The sequence below is a fragment of the Rhinoraja longicauda genome, chromosome 9, assembly GCF_053455715.1.
Source record: "Rhinoraja longicauda isolate Sanriku21f chromosome 9, sRhiLon1.1, whole genome shotgun sequence".
NCBI lineage: Eukaryota > Metazoa > Chordata > Chondrichthyes > Rajiformes > Arhynchobatidae > Rhinoraja > Rhinoraja longicauda.
The window spans coordinates 17,206,666-17,234,537 of NC_135961.1; the positions used below are offsets into that span (position 1 = coordinate 17,206,666).

A 27,872-nucleotide genomic window follows, 5' to 3' on the forward strand; every position below is an offset into this window, starting at 1 on the left:
AAAGAAGAAATGCTGCAGATCCAGTTTTCTCTTTGCTACATCGTGACAGATTTTGTTAGTTATATTTTTTACTGATATTAATTATTTTCTTCTTCTTGTCTTCCTTAGGTTGATGGACACAGCGAGAGAAATGACTCGTGAATCATTGCCAATTAAATGCCTTGAAGCTGTGATTCTTGGAATGTATCCTTAGTTTATGGATTTATGTGGCTTTAGTGAGTCATTTTGTGGGCTAAATGCTCATTAGATGCAATAATCCATGAGTTTGGTCTGTGAAAATTGATAATAAACCAGAAGGAAAAGCATGTCACACTGTCCTGTTGCTAGGAGACTGAAGGAGAATTCCAAAGCGGGATGCCAGGAAAAAATGATTTTTTATGCCAGACTTCATTTCAATCCACAAATTATCATAATTTAACGTGGGTCAACTGCCAGCTTCAAAATCTGGTAGACTAAAATTTAACCCTTAGAATACAAAATGTACTTTAATTGAACATTAAATGAGATTATTCGCAAAAATTACATGCAGAATATATATTTGTATTCTCCTAGAGTGTTTAACTCTTGTCTTGAAATGACTTTAATATTTTCCTAGCGCAGTTAGGAATTGACCTGTGAGGAAGATTTATAATGATGTGCTGGCATATTTAATTACCTCAGTTGGAAGTTAGTGTTTTAGTGCAAGGCCATCTGCAAAAATGGGGAAATAACATATAATCTACTGGTGACCTAACAAAGGTTTTGGGACTATGACTAATGAAATCAACCATCTAAAAGCCCATCAGATATGGTTATCTTCTCCCCTATTTAATTTTATGCCATCCCCTGAAGAGGTTCCTCTTAGTTAACTCCTCAATTTCAAGGTTGTAGAGGTTGAGAGATGGTAAATTGTTACTGTGTTTCTTCTCAGGGGACAGATGCATATTGAGAGCCTCGTAAGGACCACATATTTCACTCATTGAAATTTCATTGTTCAAATGTACCTTGACATTTAAAAAAATGTTTTCTTTTAAACGCTGCGGTTTTGTAAATCAAGGTCAATATATTGTCTGAAGACAATAGTCTGAAGAAGGATCTCGACCCGAAACGTCACCCATCCCTTCTATCCAGAGATGCTGCCTGTCCCGCTGAATTATTCCAGCATTTTGTGCCTATCTTCAGTTTAAACCACCATTTGCAGTTCCTTCTTACTCAATATATTCATTGTTCTTTTTGCTTTTGTTCTACTTCTCATTGTAATTAGTTCTACCAATCTTTGCACATCAAAGGGTGAGTTTTAAGAATGTGCACCAATTAATGTGGACTTCTTCAGGCCCTGAGGCTCTTTAGTAACTCAGTGGGCTTCGTAGGAAAGCAAAATCCCACGAGACCAAGTGCCCTTTAGTTTAGGGGCACAGCGGTAGAGTTGCTACCTTACAGCGCTTGCAGTGCCAGCATCCCGGGTTCAATCCCGACTATGGGTGCCGTCTGTACGGAGTTAGTACGTTCTTCCCGTGACCGCCTGGGGTTTCTCCGAGAACTTCGGTTTCCTCCCACACTCCAAAGACGTACAGGTTTGTAGGTCAATTGGCTGGGCATAAATGTAAAGATTGTCCCTAGTGTAGGAAAGAGTTAGTGTGCAGGGACCGCTGGTCAGTGCGGACTCGGTGGGCCAAAGGGCCTGTTTCTGCGCTGTATCTCTAATCTAAACTAAACTAAACTAAACTAAAGCCAGTGACCTCTGGTGGAATAGCTGACATACACTCCCAATATGTGAAGCTCAGTATTGGATTTTTTAAAGTCATAACATTTACTCTAGATCAATGATTGGGGTCTTCATAAGAGAAGAACATTTAGATATAGATAATGAAAGGGAATTTTTGTCCTTCCACTTGTGAAAGATGGCTTAGGTCCTGTATATACTGATGGGATAAAGGTTAATAGACAATAGACAATAGGTGCAGGAGTAGGCCATTCGGCCCTTTGAGCCAGCACCACCATTCAATGTGATCATGGCTGATCATTCTCAATCAGTACCCCGTTCCTGCCTTCTCCCCATAACCTGTTAAAATATGTAGTTCCTTTCAAGAACTCCAGTCTGTGCATTAGAATGTATATTAATTGTGTGGCGTCAGAACAAATTACCAATCATAATGAGTCTGTTATTGATTAACTTATTACTTGACAGATGCCTTCTATAAAAACATTTGTGACCGTATTGAATTGGACAAGAGGGTGGCATGATGGAGCAGCGGTAGAGTTGCTGCCTTACAATGCTTACAGCGCCAGAGACCCGTGTTCGATCCTGACTACGGGTGCTGTCTGTACGGAGTTCTTATGTTCTCCCCGTGACCGCGCGGGGTTTCTTTGAGATCTTCGGTTTCCTTCCACACTCCAAAGTGTGGAGGGATCGATTTACTACAATCCATGAGAGAACTGCATATTGCATCCATCGGGTCTATCTGACGCAAGCCAATTTGCAAACTCCCAAATTCACTTCCTGTATTGTTCTAAAAGGAAATTTGAAATAAAACAGAATACTGCGCAGGTCTGTCAACATCTGTGGAAAGAGAAATGGAGTCACATCAAGATTGGAAGAAATTCCAATGAAAGGTCATTAACTTGAGACTTTAACACTGTTTCACGCACTACTTCTGATAAAAGGCCGTTGTTTGAACCCTAATCACTGGAGGCGAAGTTTAGCAATGCATGGTGACCTTATAGAATTCAGCAGAGAAGAAGGTGTGACAGGAAATTTAATGTTGCAATCTCACCATCTTAGTGATAAAGCAGGAACATTGGAACAGGAACATTGGAGCAGGAGTGGACCATTCAGCGAGCTTATATCATGGCTTCCTGCCAGGCCTCCTTCTGAAAGCCTTTGACTCAAAGCTGACTTATCATTTTTTAAGTGACTTGGCCTCTAATACTTTTTCAAAAAGTTCCTTATTTCCATTACCCTTTTTTCATGGAAGTATTTCCTGACATCGTCCGTGAGTCACCCAACTCGAATTGTAAGGCTATTTTATTGCCCCACCCCACATTCTCTACACTCCCACACGAGGACATTTTTTATGCTATCTTACAAATTTCCTTAAACACCTCAACTAAATCATGGGGTCATAGATCGAGTTTGCACAACCTTTTATAACCTCTAGTAATGGTATGGTTCTGGTGAATCTGCACAGCACCCACTCCAAAGTCAGTGTATCCTTCTGACATGCAGACTCGATATATACACAATAGTTTGATTACTACTCGATATATACACAATAGTCCAGGGTGTTGTTACTGTCAGAGACAAAGATTTATCAACTGAATTATCAATGAGTCTCGTATTCTTGTTTGCTGCCACTGTTAACAACTAGAGCAAAGACATTCCGATCTCTGCCCAGGTTAGTGTTCCTGCAGTGCAGTTTAAGAGAATCCTGCCATCTGAATAGTTTGTATTTGTAATCCGAGCAGTTTTCAAACATAATGCAAATTTGATTTTGAAATGTAATTGGTTCAGGAATGTAGGCAATGCATGTTGCCTAATTATACAGCAGTACAACTGTTCCTTGAGTCTTTGGTGCTTTGAGGCAGAGTCACCATGAAATTCCAGTGAAAGGAGGCAACTCTGCAGATCACATATCTCTAACGTCAGCGAGTTCCTTTTTCTCTTTAGGCTTTAAAGAGAAAAAGGAACTCGCGGCCAAACACAGGCTTCAATTTTCCCAATTTGTAGGCACAATTCTGCTGAAATAAAACTGGACAACATCTCTAAACTAAACTCAAATTAGGCAAAACTGACGAAGATTGGTTTGCCTGTGCATACGTGTGTGAGTATATCTGTGTGCGTATGCATTTATAAGAATTGCTCCATGCAAGTCATTCAGTTTTTCTTATTACTGGGAACTTATATCTGTGAACTTATTTTTATATCTGGGAACAAGGGTTCCCGGAATCCAAGGAGAATATTTTGATGAAAGACTGTTTGTGTTCTGTACTTGAATTTAAACACAGCCTTAACTGAACATGAAAATATTAAAATGGCAGTGCTGTTCTGCTAAATAACCAGTTGACTTCACAGGCAGCTGAACAGTTAATTTATAATGAGCTGCCTATAAACCAGGCATGGTATCTACACATTCCTGGGCCTTTGCTTGCTAAAATCCAATAGTACCTCTTTTGCCCCCTTTCCACAACATTGTGGCAAAATGTCACATTCCAAAATATTGGAGTTGACCACTAATCCAAAGCAAAACAAACTTGAATGATTTTAAGATAATATAAGCATTATTGAAAGGAAATAGAACATTTAAAAAACGGTGCATTTCCCTTTCAATGGGACCGTTGTATCTGACTTTGCTTTGCTGCTCCTCAGAATATCGTGGCATTTATTTTAGAACATACAACAACGCAGCATAAGAACAGGCCCTTCGGCCCACAAGGTCTGTCAAACAAGATGCCACGTGAAACGAATCTCTCTGCCTGCATGTGATCTACACCCCTCTATTCCCTGCATATCCATATACCTATCTCATAAACACCTCCATCATACTGCATCCACCATCACCTTGGCAGCACACTCCAGTCACCCATGTGTGCGTGTTTGTATATAAAAACAACTTGTGCCCTCGGTTTGGACAAATGTAAATTGATTAGTTAGCAAGCGTGCAGACAACACAAAAATTTGTAAAGTTGTGAACTCCCGGAGAAAATCCAGGTGGTCGCAGGAGAACGTACATTCTCCGTACGTTCCCATAGTCAGGATCGCACCCGGGTCTCTGACGCTGTAAGGCAGCAACTCTACTGTTGCTGCCCCTGTGTCTGCAGAAATTCACCTCCACCTTATGTTTGCTTCATGGAATTACATGGAACTTACAACTCATAAGTGGGCCATTTGGCGTAGAACATGGGTTAAACATCATTGCAACATGGATATGGAATCTGGAGTAAACAGGTGAGGTGTGAACTATATCCTTGACATCAAGGCAGCAATTTAAAAAAAATAGTTCTATGAAGTGATCATAACCCAAACACATCTGTGCCGTTAATTGTAGCTGGCATTGCTGATGGCTAATCATCTCGCCAACAGAGATTCATCTGGGCAGCACTCTGTGCCCAGGCCTCTTCAATTGCTTTATTCATAATAGTCCGTGCATCAGAAGGTGAGAGCTACCGATTGCACAACTTTCTGTTCCGCTCGCAGTTTCTCAGGAAATGAAGCAATCCGTGTCTGCCTTCAGCACATACTGAACAACAGCCCGATTTGGATGATGTGTGGCAAATATCATTCATGCCACACAAGTGCCAGGCAATAGCCACCCACGGCAAAAGTAAGATTAACCATTTCACCTTGAGATTCAGTGGATTTACAATGACTAGAATCTCAATTGGCCAATCCGCATTTATCGCTTGGCAACACAAGCCAATGAAAGCTGTATGTTTGATGCGAGGTGAGACCCTCTCTAACTCCTCAAAGCCAGACGTCAAATACGTGGTTTATAAACTGCCAGTTTTTTTGGTGAGGTGGCAAGTGTCAAAGACATACAGCACGGAAACAGGCCTTTCGGCCCAACTCGTTCATGCCAACCAGAAGCCCTACCTAAGCTAGTCCCATTTACTCCTGTTTGGCCCATATCAGTGTCGACCTTTCCTATCCATGTACCTGCCCAAATAGCTTTTAACATGTGGCTTCTAACCTGTGGCTCAAAGCCTTAGCACCATCCAGCACACCGAAGCCCGTTCAGAGATACAGCATGGATGAGGGCGGAAACCGGAGCACCTGGAGAAAACCCATGTGGTCACAGGGTGAATGTGCAAACTCCACACAGACAGCACCCGAGCTCAGGATCAAACTGTGAGGCGGCAGCTCTACCAGCTGTGCCAGAGTGCTGCTCAGCTGGCACTCGATCCAGTTTTTCAATACCGTGGCCTGTCACTATCTTTTAATCACGAGTCAAGAGTGTTTTATTGTCATATGTCCCAGACAGAACAATTACAATCTTACTTGCAGCAGCACAACAGAATATGTAAACATAGTACTCTGTAAACAATATAATAAACAGAGAAAAAAGTGTGCCTGTGTATATATATATATATATAGTGTAAGAAAATAACTGCAGATGCTGGTACAAATTGAAGGTATTTATTTCACAAAGTGCTGGAGTAACTCAGCAGGTCAGGCAGCATCTCAGGAGAGAAGGAATGGGTGACGTTTCGGGTCGAGACCCTTCTTCAGTCTGAAGAAGGGTCTCGACCCGGAACGTCACCCATTCCTTCTCTCCTGAGATGCTGCCTGACCTGCTGAGTTAGTCCAGCATTTTGTGTGTGTATATATATATATATATATAAACAAACAATAATAGTGCAAAAAAACAAAACTAACACCCCCAAGTCTATGTAGTTCAGAGCTTATTTGCAGTGTTTAATAGCCTGATGGCTGTGGGGAAGAAGAAGCTGTTCCTAAAGCTGGACAAAGAGCATGTGCAATGAGGAAGGAGGGAATCAATAAGGTTTTATCTGCGACACCCACATCCAGAGATGCTGCCTGACCTGCTGAGTTACTCCGGCATTTTGCGACACCCACATCCAGAGAGTTAGTTTAAACATTTGAGAACACGGAGAGTGTGTAAGTGGAGATGCAATGTTGCAATACTATTCCACAATGTGAGGTGAAATCTTTGTTCAGCACATCCGGAGAGAAAGGGTTAAGCAACGTGCTGAAGGCTTTGGCAAGAAACATCAGCCTGAATTCTCAGATGTAACCAGACTGAGAACTGAATGCATTTGACATTTGGACAGTTTGCGGCATCACTGAATCGACTGCTTTCATGTGGCAGACCTACTTTAAATCCAACCCCTGCGCTGGGACTGAAAGTGCTAAAGACTCCCAATGGGGGTATTGTTTGTGGAAATGGTACTCATTGGCATTGTATCCGTCCCCACTTTCAACACTCACATCTCAAATGAGTATTAAGTCCAGCCCACTATATAATCAAAATGTTCAGTTTAATCACAGTCTTCATCTTCAGGAATAGTTTTTCACGACAGAATTTAGGAGCCTATATTTGGCTGCCATAAACTCATCCTTTTGTCTCAGGGAACACCTATGCTGGTGTACTGGAAGGCTTAATTTTTACTATTTGGTGTGAATGAACAACTGTTACTAAAACAAGGCCTTCTTTAGGACATAAGCCCCCAGGATTCCCTCTCCATCCCTCCCCCACCCAAGTTACACCAGCTTCTCATTTCTACCCATCAAACAGCTAGCAATGGCCTGCTTCCTTTATCATCGTTCATTTTTTGCATATCTTTCATTCATTGTTTTTTATCTCTCATCATTGTCTATTTCTCTCGTTTCCCTTATCCCTAACCGACCCGACCCGAAATGTCACCCATTAGTTCTCTCCAGAGATGCTGCCTGTCCCGCTGAGTTACACCAGCTTTTTGTGTCTATCTTCGGTTTAAACCAGCATCTGCAGTTCTTTCCTACACAAGATCTTTTTTAATATGCAATGGCTTCGGTTGAAAAGAATTTCATAGCTCAGGGGCTTGTTGCGGAAATGCCTCTGTCAGGGAAATGATATCCAAATTGGGTTATGGCTAATTGTTAAAATACAAGTTAAATCTGAACATTTCTATTTTGAATCGTGTACTCGCTAATAGGTGAACTATATTTCATAACGTTTGATAGCAGCTCGTGTGTACTTTCCCTGGCTTAGCAGATCTCCCTTTGTTCTTCCCAGCAGCATGATTCTGCCAACTTCACATGAATATTCTTTATGTGACATTTTGGATTTGCTTAGCAGCCTTTCCCCTGGCCCTCCCAATGAAGATGTTTGCAGTGATTGGTGGGTTGCTCAGTGACCTTCACGAGGCGGTGCGGTATTTGACCGAATTCCCTGATTGGAAAATAGAAAATGAGTATCATTAACCCAGTGTCCTTCAGAGACTGGCTAATGAATGTCCCTGGCACAGGCTGAGAATTATGTCCTTTACCCAGTAATGTGCGGCTGGCAGTGCTGCTGCCTGGCAGCCCCAAAGACCCATGTTCAGTCCTGACCTCAGCTGCTGCCTGCAGCGTAGTCCTGAAGAAGGGTCTCGACCCAAAATGTCTCATATTCTTTTTATCCAGAGATGCTGTCTGACCTCAGAAGGCATTGGAGGCCAATTCTCTGAATGCATTCAAGAGAGAGCTAGATAGAGCTCTTAAGGATAGCGGAGTCAGGGGGTATGGGGAGAAGGCAGGAACGGGGTACTGATTGAAAATGATCAGCCATGATTACATTGAATGGTGGTGCTGGCTCGAAGGGCCGAATGGCCTACTCCTGCACCTATTGTCTATTGTCTATTGACCCACTGAGCAACTCCAGCTTTTTGTGTCTAATGTAGTTTGTACATTCTCCCCGTGACGTCCTAGATTTCCCCTAGGAGCCCCCGTTTCCTCCAGCAACCCAGAGATGTATGTGCTGGTTAGTAGGTTAATTGGTTACTATAAACTACCTCTAGAAAAAGATGGGAATCAGGGAGTTCATGGATTATGAGAGAGCGACTAGGTTTCAGGAAAAGAAAAGGAAGGAGGGTATTATTGGGGTTTAGCATAGACTTGTGGGGAGCATAGTCTCCTTCTATGCCAGTATGTTAGAAAATAGCATATCTTGCCAGAATAAGAGGACGGAGAGAATAAAAATGGAGTATGATTAGATTGCAGAAGCCTGGGGCAGTGTTTGCCAATGACAGAAAATTGGCAGTAATGTATTGGCTGTCTATTCTACTCCATGGAGACTGAAATTAAAGAGAAGGATGTTTAGGCAGGCTTTATTACGAGCAGCTGACTCACCATTGACATTGAAAATCACCCTGATCGTACTCACTTAGAGAACTCAATTGCCTTTAAATGGTTGTCAGCCCACCTGCCTAAAATGGGGCGGCTGTTGCAATATGTAAATTGAAGTACATTGGGAGACTAATTCCAGAGGCAAATGGTTATTCCAGTTGCTTCAGGATGTGGAGTTTGCATGTTCTCCCTGTGATTGCACGAGTTGCTCCTGAGTCAAGCTAGTTGGAAGCCAGCTGATCATTAATGTAGGTTATGGGGAGGAAGAAAAAACTGCAGATGCTGGTTTAAATCGAAGGGAGACACAAAATGCTGGAGTAACTCAGTTTCTTCAAATGATGCTGGCGGGGTAGGAAGTGGAATGTGTGTGCCTGGCAATGCCATTGTTAATAGTGCATCCTTAATTACCTCTCTGCTCAAGAGGCAACCATAAGGGTGGGTCTAGAGAACAGATTGGATAGGGATGGCAAAGTTATTGGTGTGAAGGACATTTGTATTCAGATGGGTATCTGTGATAATCTATGGTTACTGAGGAAAACACATTTTTTAAAAAACATTAATGTTTCATTGTTTAAATTTCAATTCTCTCCCTCTCCTGGTGGGATTCAAATACATTTCACTGGATCAATGGTCCTGGCCTCCGGCTACTTGCCCAGTAACGTAATCACTACACTTTAATGGGCACTGATGCACAAGAATCCTGTGGTGTCCGACTGGCTTTGTTCAGTGTTTCCTTCGACCCACTTCAGAAGCAAGCCCCTGAATCGAGCTCAGTGTGATGTTTGGAAATAGGTCACCTTTCCTCTGTTCAGAACTGTCGAGGAATGTTGTTTACTGCTTGCAGTTCTTCATTAATGAGGCCAGAAATGCCGGGGTCACATGTTTGCAGCCTTGGGCAAGTGCCACAGGTGCAGAGCAGATCTATTCCAAAATGATAAATTCCCTCCCTTCCACCCCTGTGAACTATTGCAGTAATCCCAACAGAGCTATTCTCAAATGCTTCCAGCTGGTATCACATATCTGAATGTGCATGTGCGTCTCTGTGTGTATGTGCATGTCTCTGTGTGTATGTGCATGTCGCTGTGTGTATGTGCATGTGTCTGTGTGCATGTGTGTGCATGTCTGTATGTATGTACATGTCTGTGTCTGTGTATCTGTCTGTCAGTGAGTGAATGAATGACCTGGTTTCTGCACTAACTGCCACTGTCCCTTTGGGCTCACTACAACATCTTCAATTAGCCTGACATAATACAACTCCTTTCAACCGTTCAAAGTTAAGTTTTCACCGCACTCTTTGTAGAACAACTTGTATTTATAACTTAAATCACAGCTTCCGTTTTAAGAAGTCTCCAGCGCAAGGCTCCAATAGTGTTTGTAAATCACCACTTTGCGTAGATTTCAGTGATATTTCAGTGTTGTATTTGACCCAATACGGGTTACTTCACATCCTGAAATATTCTTGAAAAACATCACAATGATGTTTGAAGCAAGGTTTTCCAAGCAATAAAGATGAAAATATAGAATGCACATATTGAGCAAGAAGTGGGAGGTAACATTAAGGTGGCAGAGTGGAAGGAATTGCTTTATTTGTCATCGTCCAAGATCCACCTGGGTGACGCCATTCCATGATTCAAGGCATTTTCTAGTTCCATTTGACGAGCTTTCCAATAGCTCCTCTTTTGATCCACCACATCAGCTGTGTGTCAGTGGTAACAACTTTGCCCCTGAGCAGTCGCTCGTAGAATTGATTATCACTGAAAAAGCTTGTGAAGAACTTTTACAGAAGTGCATCGGTGCAGTACTGAAGGAGTGCTGCTCTTTTATTTTACCCAGTCAACATGTTTCTGAAACAAACATTCTGTCTGCCCTCTCAATGTAAGTTAAAGACACTATGGAATGGTCTCAAAGAAGAAAAGGCTCTCCTGGTGTCTTACCTCCAATACCCCCCCCCACCAATGCTGCATGATTAAATTATCTAATATGGCTTTGCTCAGGACAAATTGATTGCCACCACAATGACATTACAAGCTGAAGAGTGCTCTGTCAGCTGTATAACATTTCGGGCCTTTAATGCCATATCCCAACTCAAATGCATGACCATTTTTCCACTGGAAGTATTCAGCAGGTCAGGCAGCATCTGTAACAAGAGTCTATAGAGCTAATATTTCAGATTGAAGGCACTTCATCAGTGCTGTCCCATCAGAATTCTGATGGCACACACACTTTTTCTACAGATGCGACCTGACCCATTGTTTCGACTATTTTCTGTTTTCTTTTTGGATTTCCAGCATGTGTAATTTATTTGTGTAGGAAGGAACTGCAGATGCTGGTTTAAACCGAAGATAGACACAAAAAGCTGGAGTAACTCAACAGAGAAGGAATGGGTAACATATTGGGTCGAGACCCTTCTGAGGATCTCGACCCAAAACGTCACCGATTCCTTCTCTCCAGAGATGCTGCCTTTCCCGTTGAGTTACTCCAGCTTTTTCTGTAATTTATTTGATTTTCTTTCCCTCCCACTTAATGTCCCTCAATAGCATGGATCCCATACCTTGCATGTCTCGGCCTTATCAACCCACTTCCCACATTGGGATAAAGGTGGGTCTTTAAACTTCACGCGACCATATTTTGATGAAGGCTAAATCGTGAACTGCTACCTATTCCAGAGACGGTTCCTCTTTGTTGAGGTATAATTTTAACATCACGTGCTTGCTCGTACAGTGAGTAATTATCTCCTCACAATCGGCGCTTCACAGTTATTTCCTTGAGCCAAGCGTTATTTAGGTGACTGTGGTGGTGGATGAAAAAGGCTAATTTCAATAGAAACTAAGTCATTGAATTTACTGAACGGGATTGTTCATTCAGTGAGCACCAATTACCATTTGAATGAAATCAAGCTAATACATGGTAAATGTATGAACGTGAACATCCACAGTTGCATTGCACCACTCCACAACCTCAGCGATGCCAGTGACGGATTAAAGGGGTGAGATTTTTTTGACAAAAGGGTATTACTAAAAACATCCGCTGAAACTATGAAACTTCGTTGTGCTGTGGACAGCTTGATTGTATTCATTGTACAGTCTTTTCTCTGATTGGATAAAATGTAAACTAAAGCTTTTCACTGTACTTTGGGACGCGTGACAATAATAAACTAAAAGAAACAACACAATCTTTAGTTTAGTTTAAAGATACATCGTGAAAACATCAGACCCTTTGGCCCACCGTGTCCACTCCGACCAGCAATCACCTGCACACTAATTGTTGCTCGGGACAATTACAGAAGCCAATTAACCTACAAACCTGCACGTCTTTGGACTGTGGGAGAAAACTGAAGCACCCAGAGAAAACCTATGCGGTCACAGAATTTATTATTGTTGTAGGAAGGAACTGCAGACGCTGGTTTAAACTGAAGATAGACACAAAAAGCGGGACAGGCAGCATCTCTGGATAGAAGGAATGGGAGACGTTGGTCTGAAGAAGGGTCTCGACCCGAAACGTCACCCATTCCTTCTATCTGGAGTTGCTGCCTGTCTTGCTGAGTTACTCCAGCGTTTTAAGTTTGTTATTGTCACGTGTACCAAGGTGCAGACAGTAGTCAGGATCGAACTCAGGTCTCTGGTGCTATAAGACATCAACTCTACCGCTGCGCCACCGTGCTGCCCCTAAATCTAAATAAACTACTTGCTTCACTCCACTGATTGACGTGTTTACACAGTGTCAAGAATGGAATTTCCCCACCGAGCAAGAGTCCCATGTGGCTGAATGCTCAACAGTTAGCGTTTGGACAGGGTGAATATTGGGACGAGTATGGCTCTAATAGGTTGATTTAAACAAAGTAAATTAAAGGCCATTGAATAGAAACTAATGATAAATATTTAGATATACGCACTGGACTGAAGCTCAAGGAAAGTAAAAAATGTTCTGTACTGTTACCTCGTACATTTAATTACGAGCCAAAAGCCTCGGTTTGAACATTTTGTGTGCTTGTATGGGCAGAAAGAAGGCAGGTTTCTGGCAGCAATCGTTTAAACCCCAGGGGGCTTGGGAACTGTGTCAGATTTGTGCATGTTGAAGGTGCTCATTACAATTGGTCCCCAGTATCTGCTACTGAAGGACAAACGTATACTTTAGTCTCCTTAGAGAAACTAAGCTGTCAAGAGCGAAGCAATATCTTTTTGGGTATCTATCTTGGCTCTAATGAAGTATCAGTCTGGCTTCGAGAAGTTCAGATTGAGACTGGCACAAGGGTTACGGTCTTCAAAATTGTTTTTGTACATTCCTATAATTGCTAGACTGTGTCTGAATTGTTGAATGTAAAGAAGGGAAAATGCCTATCTGAATGTGTCCCCAAAGTTTTCCGTAGGAGAGTCTTTATGACAACTTATGCCTGAAGTGTAACAGGGATATATTAATTTCTCTGAGCTTGTCCGTATTATCATTGTCACAAATGCACTCAGGGCAGAGAGTGAACAATGCACTGTTTGGAAAGAGTGGAGGAGAAGGAATAATTATCTTACTTTGTGATAAAGATAGCCTAAATGGAAATTCCACATGTCATCAATTATTAACCAATTTTGAATGTGACCTTCCATTAACGTAGGTTCCTGAGCAATATGATGTATTAGTAGGGATCAGTTTAAGCTATTATCAATTCATTTAAATAAATAATAACCCATGTAAGAAGGAATTGAGAGGAATGGACAGAGTTTATTTTCATCCATCCTCTGAGAGTGCAGAAGCTTGGTGGATAATTCAAACTGGAGTTAAGTGTCACAAACACTGGCTCTTCTCATTCTAACCAGGTTCCCCTGCATCAGAGAGTTGGTCACAGCCCAGGCACAGGCTATTCCATACTGGCCGGAGAGGAGGTGTTTAGCCTGCTGCCCAGAAAACCTGGGTCCATCAGAAAGTTTAGGAACTTCACTGATTTTTAAATAAGAGATTGGTCCTATTATTTGTTGGTACTTTCATCATGGGGAACATTCATTATGGAGAACAAAGGTCCAGAAATTTTCAACTTTTATACAGGAATATTTCTGATCCCTCTGCAAATGGTGGGCACCCAAGGTGTTTCCAGTGTGGTACAAGGATTTTCCAGTTAAAAATCGAGGCATTGATTCATGATGATTCATAAAGGAGACACTGGGATGATATAGAATGACCGTTTTTACAGGACTTCAGCTTCCAAATTACACGCCTACTCTTCGTGTGGAACACCTCCTGCCCCATCCGTGCTGAATAGGTGGATCCTACCTTGATCTCATCACTTCAAAATCCACAGGGCTGGAGTGGAAGCACGTCATCCTTAATCCCGAGAGACAGCCAAGGAAGAAGAAGCCTTTCATCGCCACTTCCCTAATTGGCCACATGACGTCTGGTGGCATCAATACTGGAGGTTCATGCCCGGAAAGTCCTTGCATTTTTGAAAAGACAGTGGATCAAATGGTTTTCAAATTGACTCTTCTAATTTAGTTTGCTGAGAACCATTGCGAGTTGAAAATTTTGCACGTGGTCTAGGGACTGTGTGGGAGACCTTGCCTCACGAATTTGAGTCCTTTAAAAAGGTAATTGAGAAGATGGATGAGGGCAGGGCAGAGCTGTAGATGGATTTCATCAAGGACTTTGACTTTGATAAGGTTCAGCACAGCAGGCTGCTCTGGAAGGTTAGATCGCATGGGATCCATGGGGAGCTAGCTAACGAGATACAGAATTGTAGGAACCAGCAACTGCAGATGCTGGTTAAAGCACAGAAGGCCACAAAGTGCTGGAGTAACTCAGCAGGTCAGGCAGCTTCTTTGATGAACAGGGATAGGCGATGGTCCATGTTCCCCAGAGATGGCGTAGCGGTAGAGCTACTGCCTTACGGTGCCAGAGACCCGTGTTCAATCCTGACCATATGTGCTTGTCTGTACGGAGTTTGTATGTTCTCCATATGACCTGGGTGGGTTTTCTCCCAGATTTTCGGTTTCCTCCCACACTCCAAAGACATACAGGTTTGTAGGCTAATTGGCTTGGTATAAATGTAAATGGTCCCTGGTGTGTGTAGGGTAGTGTTAATGTGCGGGGATCGCTGGTCGGTGCGGACTTGGTGGGCCGAAGGGCCTGTTTCCATGCTGTATCTCAAAAATAAGGTAAACTTAAGATGCTGCCTGACCTGCTGAGTTACTCCAGCACTTTGTGTCCTGTGTACAGAATTAGTTGGTAAGAAGCAGAGTGTGGTGATGGAAGGATGTTTTCCTGACTAATTGTCAATAGACAATAGACAATAGGTGCAGGAGTAGGCCATTCGGCCCTTCGAGCCAGCACCACCATTCAATGCGATCATGGCTGATCATTCTCAATCAGTACCCGGTTCCTGCCTTCTCCGTTCTAAATGGCCTACCCCTTATTCTTAAACTGTGGCCCCTGGTTCTGGACTCCCCCAACATTGGAACATGTTTCCTGCCTCTAACGTGTCCAACCCCTTAATAATCTTATATGTTTCAATAAGATCCCCTCTCATCCTTCTAGATTCCAGTGTATACAAGCCTAGTCGCTCCAGTCTTTCAACATATGACAGTCCCGCCATTCATGGAATTAACCTAGTAAACCTACGCTGCACGCACTCAATAGCAGGAATATCCTTCCTCAAATTTGGAGACCAAAACTGCGCACAGTACTCCAGGTGCGGTCTCACTAGGGCCCTGTACAACTGCAGAAGGACCTCTTTGCTCCTATACTCAACGCCCCTTGTTATGAAGGCCAACATTCCATTGGCTTTCTTCACTGCCTGCTGTACCTGCATGCTTCCTTTCAGTGACTGATGCACTAGGACACCCAGATCTCATTGTACACCCCCTTTTCCTAACTTGACACCATTCAGATAATACTCTGCCTTCCTATTCTTATCACCAAAGTGGATAACCTCACACTTATCCACAGTAAACTGCATCTGCCATGCATCCGCCCACTCACACAACCTGTCCAAGTCACCCTGCAACCTCATAGCATCTTCCACACGGTTCACACTGCCACCCAGCTTTGTATCATCTGCAAATTTGCTAACGGTACTTTTAATCCCTTCATCCAAGTCATTAATGTATATTGTAAATAGCTGCGGTCCTAGCACCGAGCCTTGCGGTACCCCACTAGTCACTGCCTGCCATTCTGAAAGGGACCCATTTATCCCCACTCTTTGCTTTCTGTCTGTCAACCAATTTTCTATCCATGTCAATTTTGCCCACTAATCCCCTATGTTGGACCTTGTCGAAGGCTTTCTGAAAGTCAAGGTACACTACATCCACCGGCTCTCCCCTGTCAATTTTCCTAGTTACATCCTCCAAAAATTCCAGAAGAATAGTCAAGCATGATTTCCCCATCGTAAATCCATGCTGACTCGGAACGATCCTGTTACTGCTATCCAAATGCTCCGTAATTTTGTCTTTTATAATTGACTCCAGCATCTTCCCCACCACTGATGTCAGACTAACTGGTCTATAATTTCCCGTTTTCTCTCTCCCTCCTTTCTTAAAAAGTGGGATAACATTAGCTTCCCTCCAATCCACAGGAACTGACCCTGAATCTATAGAACATTGGAAAATGATCACCAATGCGTCCACGATTTCTAGAGCCACCTCCTTAAGTACCCTGGGATGCAGACCCCATCAGGCCCTGGGGATTTATCAGCCTTCAGTCCCATCAGTCTACCCAATACCATTTCCTGCCTAATGTGAATTTCCTTCATTTCCTCCGTCACCCTAGGATCTCTGGCCACTAGAACATCTGGGAGATTGTTTGTATCTTCCTTAGTGAAGACAGATCCAAAGTATCGGTTCAACTCGTCTGCCATTTCCTTGTTCGCCATAATAAGTTCCCCTGATTCTGTCTTCAAGGGACCCACATTTGCCTTGACTATTTTTTTCCTCTTCACATACCTAAAAAAGCTTTTACTATCCTCCTTTATATTACTGGCTAGCTTACCCTCGTACCTCATCTATTCTCCCCGTATTGCATAATTGTCTGTGACTAGTGGTGTGCCTTAAGGATCAGCGCTGGGCCCAGCAACGTTTGCAGATGACACTAAAATAGGTGGTGTCATAGTGAAAAGGATTATCAAGAATGACAGCATAATCTTGAACAGGTGGGCAAGTGGGCTGAGGAGTAGCTAAAGGAGTTTAATTCGTATGCGTGAGGTACTGTGCTTTGGGAAATCAAACCAGGGCAGGGCCTTAACAGTGAACGGTAGGGCCTTGTGGAGTGTTGTAGAGCAAAGATTTTGAGGAATACAAGTGCATAGTTCACTGAAAGTGGCGTCACTGGTAGAAAGGTGGTGAAGAAGGCTTTTGGCATGCTGATCTTTCTCAGTCAGGGAATTGATTACAGGCATTGGAACTTTGTGGTACAGTTTGTGAGGCCACACGGAGTATTCAGTTTTGGTCATCCTGCTGTGGAAATGTGCCATTAAGCTGAGAGGCACTTTTTTTTTTTCACACAGAAGATGATGGGTTTATTAAATGAACTGCCAGAGGATGCAGTTGAGGCAGGTACAATAACAACATTTGGACAGGTACATGGAGACGAAAGATTTAGATAGGCAAATGGGACTAGCTTAGATGGTGCATCTTGGTTGGCATGGGCGAGTTGGGCCGAAGGACATATTCCGTGCTGTAGGACACTCACGGAGATAAACATTGTTCTGGGAGTTATGGTGACAATTCCAAAATGTATTTGAGCACAATGGAACAGTGTAAAACAGTGAAAATATTCCTTAATTGACAGAGAAAATAAGATCCTGATGCAGGCTGAGGGGGAAAAAAAAGTTAGCCAACTGCTGTTGTGCACAATGGCTGTAGAATTTGGAGGGCAAGCTGAAGAATGTGGGACGTGGAATTGAATTGAAAGCTTTGTCCTTCAGGCTGTTGTAGCAGAACCCGAGTCCAGACATGATGGTGCACAAAGCAAAGGTGGGATGTTGATACTTGGCAGGCATTTTGTCTGACCTCAAAGGCATGTGGTTGCACAATAGAGCAACTTCAGTCAGCAGAAGGGAAGCTTTGAGACCTTAATGGAAATGTTTACTGATTCTCAGTCAGCTTGCAGAGACCACGTTATAGACGCTGTGAATAGACCTGGCTCCCGGGTTTTTAAATCATTCTTCTGTGCTGTGTCCGAAAAACCTGTGAGAGCTTGTGGGAAGGCATCTTGGCAAATCATTTGTCCTAATTATCAACTGCCCTTTTATTGCGTGAGCATCATGGTTTTGCATGTTAATGTTGAATAACGCTAAGGCTAAGTTGAATAAAATACTTACAAAAGATGGCCAAGGAGCTAACTGATCTCGCATTAGCACTGTTTGTATTTTCATGAATGGATAGATTCCCATGTAATCCACATCTTCTGTCTAATTCAATCTGACTATCAATCCTATGGATATTCTTTGAATTACAATTGCAAGAAATCAATTTGCTCCAACTTTGATCAAACGACTGTGAGCCAACCTTTGAAAGTCTCTCAGAGAGGCAGCCCAGTGAGAGTAATCGTGCAGCGGTGACAAAGGATGCACTTACAATCAAATCGTTTAAAGTTTTTTTTTGGTTAGGTTTTTTAGGCCCACCGATTCTGTGCTGACCAGCGATCACCCTGTACACTAGTCCTATCCTACACACTAGGGACAATTTACAATCTTTTTACCAAAGCCAATTAACCTACAAACCTGTACCTCTTTGGAGTGTGGGAGGAAACCGGAGCACCCAGGAAAATCCTACATGGTCACAGGGAGAACGTACAAACTCCATGCACACAGCACCCGCAATCAGGATTAAACCTGGGTCTCTGGCGCTGTGAGGCAGCAACTCTACCACTGTGCCGCCCTGAGTAGTTAATAATAAGCAAATTGAAGATGTGGATGGACTGGATTTTATCTGTATCTTGAACTGAAATGTTGAATTTCCTATTAGCATCTGTAGGGTGTCAAATTGAATTTAAGGTGTTGTCAAGAAAGGTTATTTAAAAGAATATTCATGGTGACATTTCTTTGGTAAAACAAATACATTAAGAAATTAGAAACATAGAAAATAGGTGCAGGAGTAGGCTATTCGGCCTTTCGATCCAGCAACGCTATTCAATATGATCATGGCTGATCATCCAAAATCAGTACCCTGTTCCTGCTTTCTCCCCATATCCCTTGATTCCGTTCAATCAGGAGTGACATCAATCTCTGACTTTGGGTGGCTATTTTAGCAACTCACTAGAGTGAAAATCGTCAAATTTAACCAGCATTTTTCTGCTGTAGAAACGTTTTTTTGTATTAATCACTTGCAAATGTTTTGTCGTACCTTTGTTGCTTTCCACCCCTCTCCCCCCTAAATGGATTTAGAAACTTGTATTTCCTACAATGTCATTCTACATGTGTAATCTTTGACGGTGAACTCTGGGAGACAATTTGTGAAGGAGCATGCCTAGGAAACTTGCTGACTCCACCATTTTCAAATCCTTCACTAGTATCGGTTTCAGTTCAGTTCATCCAAATTTCCCATCACAATTGATCCCTTCACATGAGTTCAGAAGAATGAGGGGGGACCTCATTGAAACATAGAGAATAGTGAAAGGCTTGGATAGAGTGGATAGCGAGAGGATGATTTCACCAGTGGGAGAGTCTAGGACTAGCGGTCATATCCTCGGAATTAAATGACGTTCTTTTAGGAAGATGAGGAGAAATTTCTTCAGTCAGAGGGTGGTGAATCCGTGAAATTCTTTGCCATGGAAGGCTGTAGAGGCCAAGTCAATGGATATTTTTAAGGCAGAGATAGATAGATTCTTGATTAGTACGGTGTCAGAGGTTATGGGGAGAAGGCAGCAGAATGGAGGCAGTAGAACGATTGAATGGTGGAGTAGACTTGATGGGCCGAATGGCCTAATTCTACTCCTATCACTTATGACCTTGTGACAATTGCCCAAACAACACTTGAGAAAATTTAACGTATACTATTGGCTTATTTTAGTGATTTTATTTTTGTTTTCTAATATAAGCAAAGGAATTGAGCCTTGTGTTACATGTTTTATGTATTTAATTTGATCCTTAACATAATGATTAGATACCTTACTAATGGACTGGGAATCGTGGAACGTTTTCCAATCAGCTTTAAAACCCAATTCTCAGGGAATTACTTTCACCACGTGGTGCTTGGTGTCTATTATAACGGACGTTATGGCACACTGGGTATGAGCAGGAGGGAGGATCTGATGGACAAGCCCTTGGTTTTTCGAACACTCAGTGACTTGATTTTTGAATTTGAAGAGTCCTACCGAAAGTATCTGCACACTGTGAAGAAGGTGAAGATCGGCTTGTTTGTTTCACATGACCCGCACAGTTTCCAGCAGATTGAGTGGAAGCATTTGGTTCTAAGCACGGGCAAGATGAGCAGAGAAGAAGTGAGGAAAGAGTTCGAGAAGCATGCCCGAGATATGAGAATGAAGGTAAATGCACCACACACACAATTCGCCCCTTATCACTTGGTTAATAGAAGATTATGTGGGAGCCATCTCATTCCCTATGCCTCTCTATTTAAATATTTATTTATCTTCTTTTTCTTTTTCTTTCTTTCATTCTAAAGATTTTTGGCCTGGTCAGAAATCCGGAGATTAGAGCGTGGGTTGTGACATTGTTCTTTCCAAATAGTCAATATCATCACGTTGTTAGTGAGCCCAATATCAGGTCTCCAGATACAGAGATTTGTGCAACATAGATTGTTTTGTTTTGAGAAAATATATTATCTGGCGAAACATTGAGAAACTCGATGATGTGGAGCAATTGAACTGCCACATCCAGACGAATGTTAACCCAATCTCTGTTCATGAGGATATTTTTTTTGTTATTGCAAACAAAAACTGGAATGTTTTAGAGAATATAAACAATGAGCACAAAGTTTAATAGGCATGGATTATGTTATATTTTTGATTTTCCGTATGACCTCTCCTAATAGGAGTGGGATGGTTCAATGCAGTGTGCATGCATATGTTTGTTAAAACATTTCATTGTGACAGTGGACATAAAATCATGTTATGTGTGCAGAAGGCCTAGGAAGAATAGGACAATACAAAGATGTTAGCAGGATGCTGCAGTTCTCTTGCCAATCATGAAAGACCAAATTACCCAAGGGTTTGTTGGCGAGAAGCCAATCATAATTAAACCAGAATGCAGACTGTTGCACTGAGCAATGCCAAATGATTGAAGGGAGAAAATAGGTTAACTCTAAGAATCAAAAAAAAAATTCTGCTATTCCAACTGTTTTCGAGCGTAATTGCTTGTGGAGAACAGAACCCAGTTTGATGTTATGATGAACTGACAACTTTTGTAATACATCAATCATTTCTTCAAAAGGTTAAACTGACAAAGTCTTCATAGAGTCTGCAGAGTTGAAATGTTATCCTTGCTGATTTATTTCTTATTTGGACTTAGATGATAAAAATCTCAGGTTCGCAGTCTCCGATTAAGGAACGACAGCGGGGGAAATCTCTGTCACCGCGTCGCCGCCAAATAAGCCCTCAGAGACGACTTAACCGAAGGGATAAATCGTAAGTCTTTTGCTTGTAATTAATAGGTTTTTGCTGAGGCTAATAAGAGCGAATAATGCTTTCATATTAGTCATGGAGTCACACTGCATGGAAGCAAGCCCTTCAGCCCATCAAGATAATCGTAACTATCTATATCAGGCCTATATTTCAGCCCCTGGCCTGTAGTCCTCCATGCCTTAGTGATCCAAGTGCTCATCTACATATTTTGTCAATATTGTGGCAGTCTCTGCTTCCCTCAGGCAGTCCCTGTTTGCAGAACAACATAATGGTTCTATGGGAACATTTTTACTTCAAATTATGTTGTAAAGCAGAATGCTGAGCCCATTTTTTTGGTTTCCTTTTTCTCTCTCTAAACCCTTGCATTCCAAAATGTGAAAGCTAACATGGCCCAGAGGTCTTTTGTGAAGGTAATGTACTTGCAAGAGGCAAGTCCAGAGGTCGTTTGTGAAGGTAATGTACTTGTAATGTGGCGCAGTGCTAGAGTTGCTGCCCCACAGTGCAAGAGAAACGGGTTTGGTCCTGACCATGGGTGCTGTTTGTACAGAGTTTGTATGTTCTCCCCGTGACCTGTGTGGGTTTTCTCCGAGATCTTCTGTTTCCTCCCACACTCCAACGAAGCATGGGTTTTTAGGTTAATTGGCTTGGTGTAAATGTAAATTGTCCCTAGTGCGTGTAGGATAGTGTTAGTGTGCGGGACTCGCTGGCTGAAGGGCCTGTTTCCATGCTGCAACTCTAAACTATACTAAACATGGAAGTGTACATGCATCAGAGGAGCTCTACTTTCATATTTTTATCCTTAATATATTTGTTATATTTTATGTCATAAATTATATCATAAAGTCTGGCAAGTTCAGTCTTTCTGCTCGGTAAACAGAACTTCACTAACTTAGCGACGATATACAGCGTTTGCTGCTGGATAGGCCACATCTTAACCAATTTTTTTTCTAAAGAATGTAATTGTTTGAAGTTGTATTGATTTTATAACCAAAGGGTGTTGTAAAACAGATTAAGATGAAAACATTTACCTTTAGGTTGAAAAAGTACTGCAGTGCTCATTAAAATGTAAGTTAAATATCTACTAGAATGGGTTGGGCACACCAAAGACAAGTATGGACCTTGATATATGATTCTGATATATTGCTACTGACGGTTATGATGGATTATAAAACACACAAACAATACCTGACAATTAGATAAGTGCTGCTTTTGTTTCTTTCAGTTGCTTTCAATCACCTTCCTGTATTTCCTATTTATACAATGGATTATTTATCTCCTTTAAAACTTGGGTCAATCTACCTTGAGTGCCAGATCTATATTGACAAGCGATTATGGGGTAGAGTGGTGAATGACGAAAGGAATTTGCAGCTGCAGCAGTACACAGAATCACACAAAGTTGAATTGATGAGTTTATTTTCGTGTGATTGTTCACCAACCACAAAGAGAAAAAGGGGTGAATTCAATCTTGGACAGTGGTGGAAAACAGGCAATATTAGATCCGAGTTTGATACGCCATTGATCGCCTGATCCTGTAAGTGGATCCAAAGGTAGACACAAAATGCTGGAGTAACAGGCAGCATCTCGGGAGCTGATCTGGTGCTGATCTCCATGGATTGAAGATTAGTTATTGCAAAGAACAGAGTCAAATAAGCATTTTATAAGAAAATAACTGCAGATACTGGTACAAATCGATTTATTCACAAAATGCTGGAGTAACTCAGCAGGTCAGGCAGCAGGTCAGGCAAGCAGTCAAATAAGCAGCTCTCTTCAGGTTGAAAGGATGCAACTAGTGGGTGCCTCAAGGATCAGTTTCATTATGACCTTGTGTATGATTTATATTAATGACCCAGAGGAGGTATCCAGATTTGGTGATGACACAAAAATAGGTGGGTGGGATATGATTGTGCAACTGGATATAAATGGTGCGGCGTCAGGAATGACCATGGGTTGACTTTGACTATACTGACACACTCGTTGCAGGGTGAGCTCGCGTGATATGGTTTATTTACAGTGAAGGACGGTAATGACAAGAAGGTCCACGCTGTCCTCTCCTCTCCTCCCCACTCCTCCCCACTCCTCTCCCCCTATCTGACCCTCCTTTGGTAAACCAATAACAGCTGATTGGATGTAGTTGTTGCTCGTGGGCTCAGCTCAGTCCAGAGCTCTGTCCAGGGTTCCGGTGTTTTCCGGTAGCCAGGCGTAGTCTGTGGTGCTGGTCATTGGCTTCTCCTAGCCTGTCTGCCAGTGACGGGATCGGGATCAGGATCAGGATCGGGATCGGAGAGGCCCTTGCCGGAGCGCATCGTCACAATGGATTGAACGAGTGGAGGAAAACCTGGCAAGTGGAGTTTAATGTGGGAAGGCATGAGGTCACACACTTCAGTAAGAGTGTGAAATACTCACACTTCATTTAGAGTATTGTGTTCAGTTCTGGGCACCATGTTATAGGAAAGATGTTGTCAAGCTGGAAAGGGTACAGAGAAGATTTACAAGGAGGTTGCTAGGGCTAGCGGGTCTGAGCTATAGGGAGAGGTCGAGTAGGCTGGGTATTCCTTGGAGCGCAGGAGGATGGGGTGATCTTAGAGCGGTGTATAAGATCATGAGAGGAATAGATCGGGTAGATGCACAGATTCTCCCTAGAGTAGGTGAATCGAGGACCAGAGGACACAGGTTTAAGGTGAAGGGGAAAAGATTTAATAGGAATCTTAGGGGTAGCTTTTTCACACAAAAGGGTGGTGGGTGTATGGAACAAGCTGCCAGAGGAGGTAGTTGAGGCTGGGACTATCCCACCATTTAAGAAACAGTTAGACAGGTACATGGATAGGACAGGTTTGGAGGGATGTGGACCAAAGGCTGGCAGGTGGGTCCAGTGTAGCTGGGACATGTTGGCCGGTGTGGGCAAGTTGGGCCGAAGAGCCTGTTTCCACACTGTATCACTCTATGACTCTCACTCTGAGGAACCTAAAGTCAGACTGTTATCTAAATGGTAGATTGCAGATGTGTGAAGTGAAGAGGGATCTTATCCTTATCCATCAATCACAAAATATTAACAGGCATGTGCAGCAAATGGTTAGGAAAGCAAATGGCGTTATGGCCTTTATTGGAAGAAAGCTGGAGTTGAGAATTAAAGAAATATTGTCACAATTGTACACAGTCCTGGAGAGTAAAGTAAATACCGAGTTTGGAGTCCAGAAGGGATTCACTCCACTAATTCTTGGGATGAGATGGTGGTCTTATCATGAGTAGCTAAAGAAATTAAATCTATATTCTTTAAAGTTTGGAAGAATGGATGGTGAACTTATTGAAACATAAATGCTTAGGAGGACATAAATTGTGGATGATCTGACCTTTTCTACTAGTTGAGGCCTGGGCGAATCAGACATGATTGTATTGCATGGTGAGGTCGGCTTGAGGGGCTGGGTGATCTGCTCCTGTCTCCTTTTGTTGTTCTGTTTTAACGAGGAGAAATATGAAGCAATATCCCATAGTGTGGTCACCGCTAGTGTTTAAAATGTGCTTTTCCAAAATAATTTTAAGATGAGCTTTTCTGGAGCCGGAGAGGATGAGAACTTGCCTAGAATGTAAAGTAAGCCAAGAAGAAGCAATCCATTTACTTCCTTAATCATTTGCAGTCCCACCCCATATTGCCTTTGTCCATTGTTTTATCTCCTTCCACTTTTATCTGTTCATCTATCTTCTTCAAGTGTCTGAAATATTAGGCCTCATAATTTTATATACCGCAATTAAGCCTCATTCATACTCCATTATTAATGAAAATAACCCCAGATCGGCCATTCTCTCCTCAGAGCTAAAATATCTCAGTTGGGCAACATTCTTTTAAATCTCCTCTCAGCCTTTTCTGTGCTATAAAAATCCCATCTATTTACTGACCAGAGCTGCACATGACTCTAACTGGTGTTTGATGCAATCCAGCACAATCTTCCATTGACCTTTGACAAATGAATCTAAAAATATTCTTGTCTCCGTCATCTTTTAGTCAATTCCACTCACTTCAGTTAGCACAGTTGTTGTGAAAATTGCCTTGCATTGTGCTATGCCATCAATTCTTTGACCTTGTCTTGTACAAGCTATCAATCAGGTGACTGTTTGAAGGGAGCTCGGTAGAGGCTGGCAGATTCCTGTGGGATTGCAGTGACAGTGGGAGGCAAGGCAACTTCAATATTAATCAATCACACAAAGAGCCCCTGCAATTAAATGCTTTTTGTCTCTGCTACGTTATAATTGTGTGCATTTTCTCAGACTATTTGTGTACATTCCTGCAGAGTTTTAACCTGAGAGGAATTACCAAGATAACATCTTCAAGAATTTTACACTCTTGGAGTGGGATAACATCAAGGCAGTCTCATTTAATATATTACATAATATTAGGCCTTTATCTACTATCGTCAGTTTGAAAGTAAACAAATCAACAATTTTTTGCAGGAAGGTTGAGGTTTAGGGAAATATTGTCACAACTATACAGCATCTTTGTGAAGCTATTTTTCATAACAACAACATGGAGTCTGACAGGAAAGTCATGTCATTCAAAGTCAATCCGTTTTTGAGTGAAGCTGAATAATGTGACCCTCCTGTTTTCATCATTCAGCAATGTAAAGATTTCATCCGGCGACACGGATTCATCAGTAGCCCTTACCGTAAACCTCAGTAGGATCCTGCACAAGATTGAACTGGATTCATTCTTGTTATGTGAGCCATTAAAATAAAAAATAAAAAATACTTGAAGTACTCTGCAGGTCAGGCCCCATCTATGGGAAGAGAAATGGAGCTAATGTTTCAGGTCTTCAACCAGAAACATTAACTCTGTTTCCCTTCTCAAAGTTGCAGCCTGGCATGTTGAGTATTCCCAGCATTTCTGTTTGTTTTATGCTTCCTGGCATTATTTGCCTCCCTTTAGATGTCATTTAGAAGGTGTTGGTTTTCTTGAGCTGATGCGGTCAATATGGAATTGGAGATAAGTAATCAATTCTAACGTTTCAGTGCAGCAGAAAGAGGAGTGGGATAAGCCCTAGTGAGGATGATACATGACTTCAAGTGACATTGGTTTGCTCTGTATGCTGCCTTTGGTTCTCCAAGTGACATTGGTTTGCTCTGTATGCTGCCTTGGTTCTCCAAGTGATGGGGGACACAATTTGAGTACTCACATGTTTCTTCAGTGTATCCTGTGCAAGGTGAAAACTGCATCCTAGATGTACTAGTTGTATATATGTTTGTTTTAACGTGCATTTTAATGGGTTAGATATAACAGTAACGTACTACACCAGGGTTCAGTGGCCTCCACCAAGCACATTACTATCATCTCATATTTTGCTTGGGCAGCTGACAACCCAGTGGTATGATATTTGATTTCTCTAACTTCAAGTAACCCCGGCATTCCCTCTCTCTCCACCCCCACCCCACCCCCCCCCCCCCCCACCCCCCCAGCTTCTCGTTCTCACCTAGCAAACAGCTAACAATGGCCTGTTTCCTTTATCATCGTTATTTTTTTGCATATCTTTCATTCATTTGTTCTATATCTCTCTACATACATACTATATCTCTCATTTTCCTTTCCCCTGACTCCAGTCTGAAGAGTGTCTCGACCCAAAACGCCACGCATTCCTTCTCTCCAGAGATGCTGCCTGTCCCTCTGAGTTACTCCAGCATTTTGTGTCTAACTTCGGTTTAAACCAGCATCTGCAGTTCCTTCCTACACATTACTAATTTGTTGTGTTGGATATGGTCCATTTATCACCTGATACCAATCAGTTTGCTGTGGCTACATTGAGACATTTGCCCCTCACCAGCAAACTTTTAGCCCTAATGTCCAGATTTGGATTATGGCTATAAAATAGTCTGGCACTGGAGATGTCGTGATGGAACTGGAAACCACTGTAATGAACAGGGGTCGTAGAACAGGTGGTCATAGAACAGGTGGTCGTAGAACAGGTGGTCGTAGAACAGGTGGTCGTAGAACAGGTGGTCGTAGAACAGGTGATATCTCTGCACAGATGCTGTCTCCTTGCTGAATATTTCTAATGTTTGCTATTTTAGATGTCTACCATCTGCAGTATTTTGCTTTTGGACCAATGAATATGTTTTGGGGAGGAAGTGGACTTGATAGTATTGTTGATAAGTCTTTCTTTCACTTTTGTTAATGATTGGCAAAAGATTGATAGGCTTTTAGCTGCTGCATTGGATTTATCATATTATTTGTGTCAGGGCATGTCTGGACAATTTTGTATTTTGGGCAGACTCCAGTTTGTATCTCTAAATTATTTGGGGATGCAGCCAATTCTGACTCAGCAGCAATGGCCGCACATCCAGGGTACTGTCAGGGCCGAGAACATTTGCGGTGCCTAATCCATTCGGCCATTTTCTGATGATACGTTGGAGCTAATCGGGTGCAATGAGCAATGGCAATTGTGACGATGGGGTCTTGAGAGGAGTTCGACTGCACCACTCATTCATCCATTCTACATGAAGGTCTTTGCAAATTCTATAACCTTTTGTTTAAGGA

General features: G+C 42.3%; 1 protein-coding gene across 1 annotated transcript in view; it reads left to right on the plus strand.

Annotated features, from left to right (window-relative positions):
- vash2 (vasohibin 2) overlaps positions 1-27,872 on the plus strand; it is a 99,388-nt gene that overhangs the window by 52,342 nt on the left and 19,174 nt on the right. Inside the window, exons 4-6 of the mRNA XM_078404880.1 lie at positions 109-183; positions 19,879-20,260; positions 21,243-21,358. Of these exons, the coding sequence (XP_078261006.1) occupies positions 109-183; positions 19,879-20,260; positions 21,243-21,358 (573 nt within the window). The remainder of the gene's footprint in view (positions 1-108; positions 184-19,878; positions 20,261-21,242; positions 21,359-27,872) is intronic.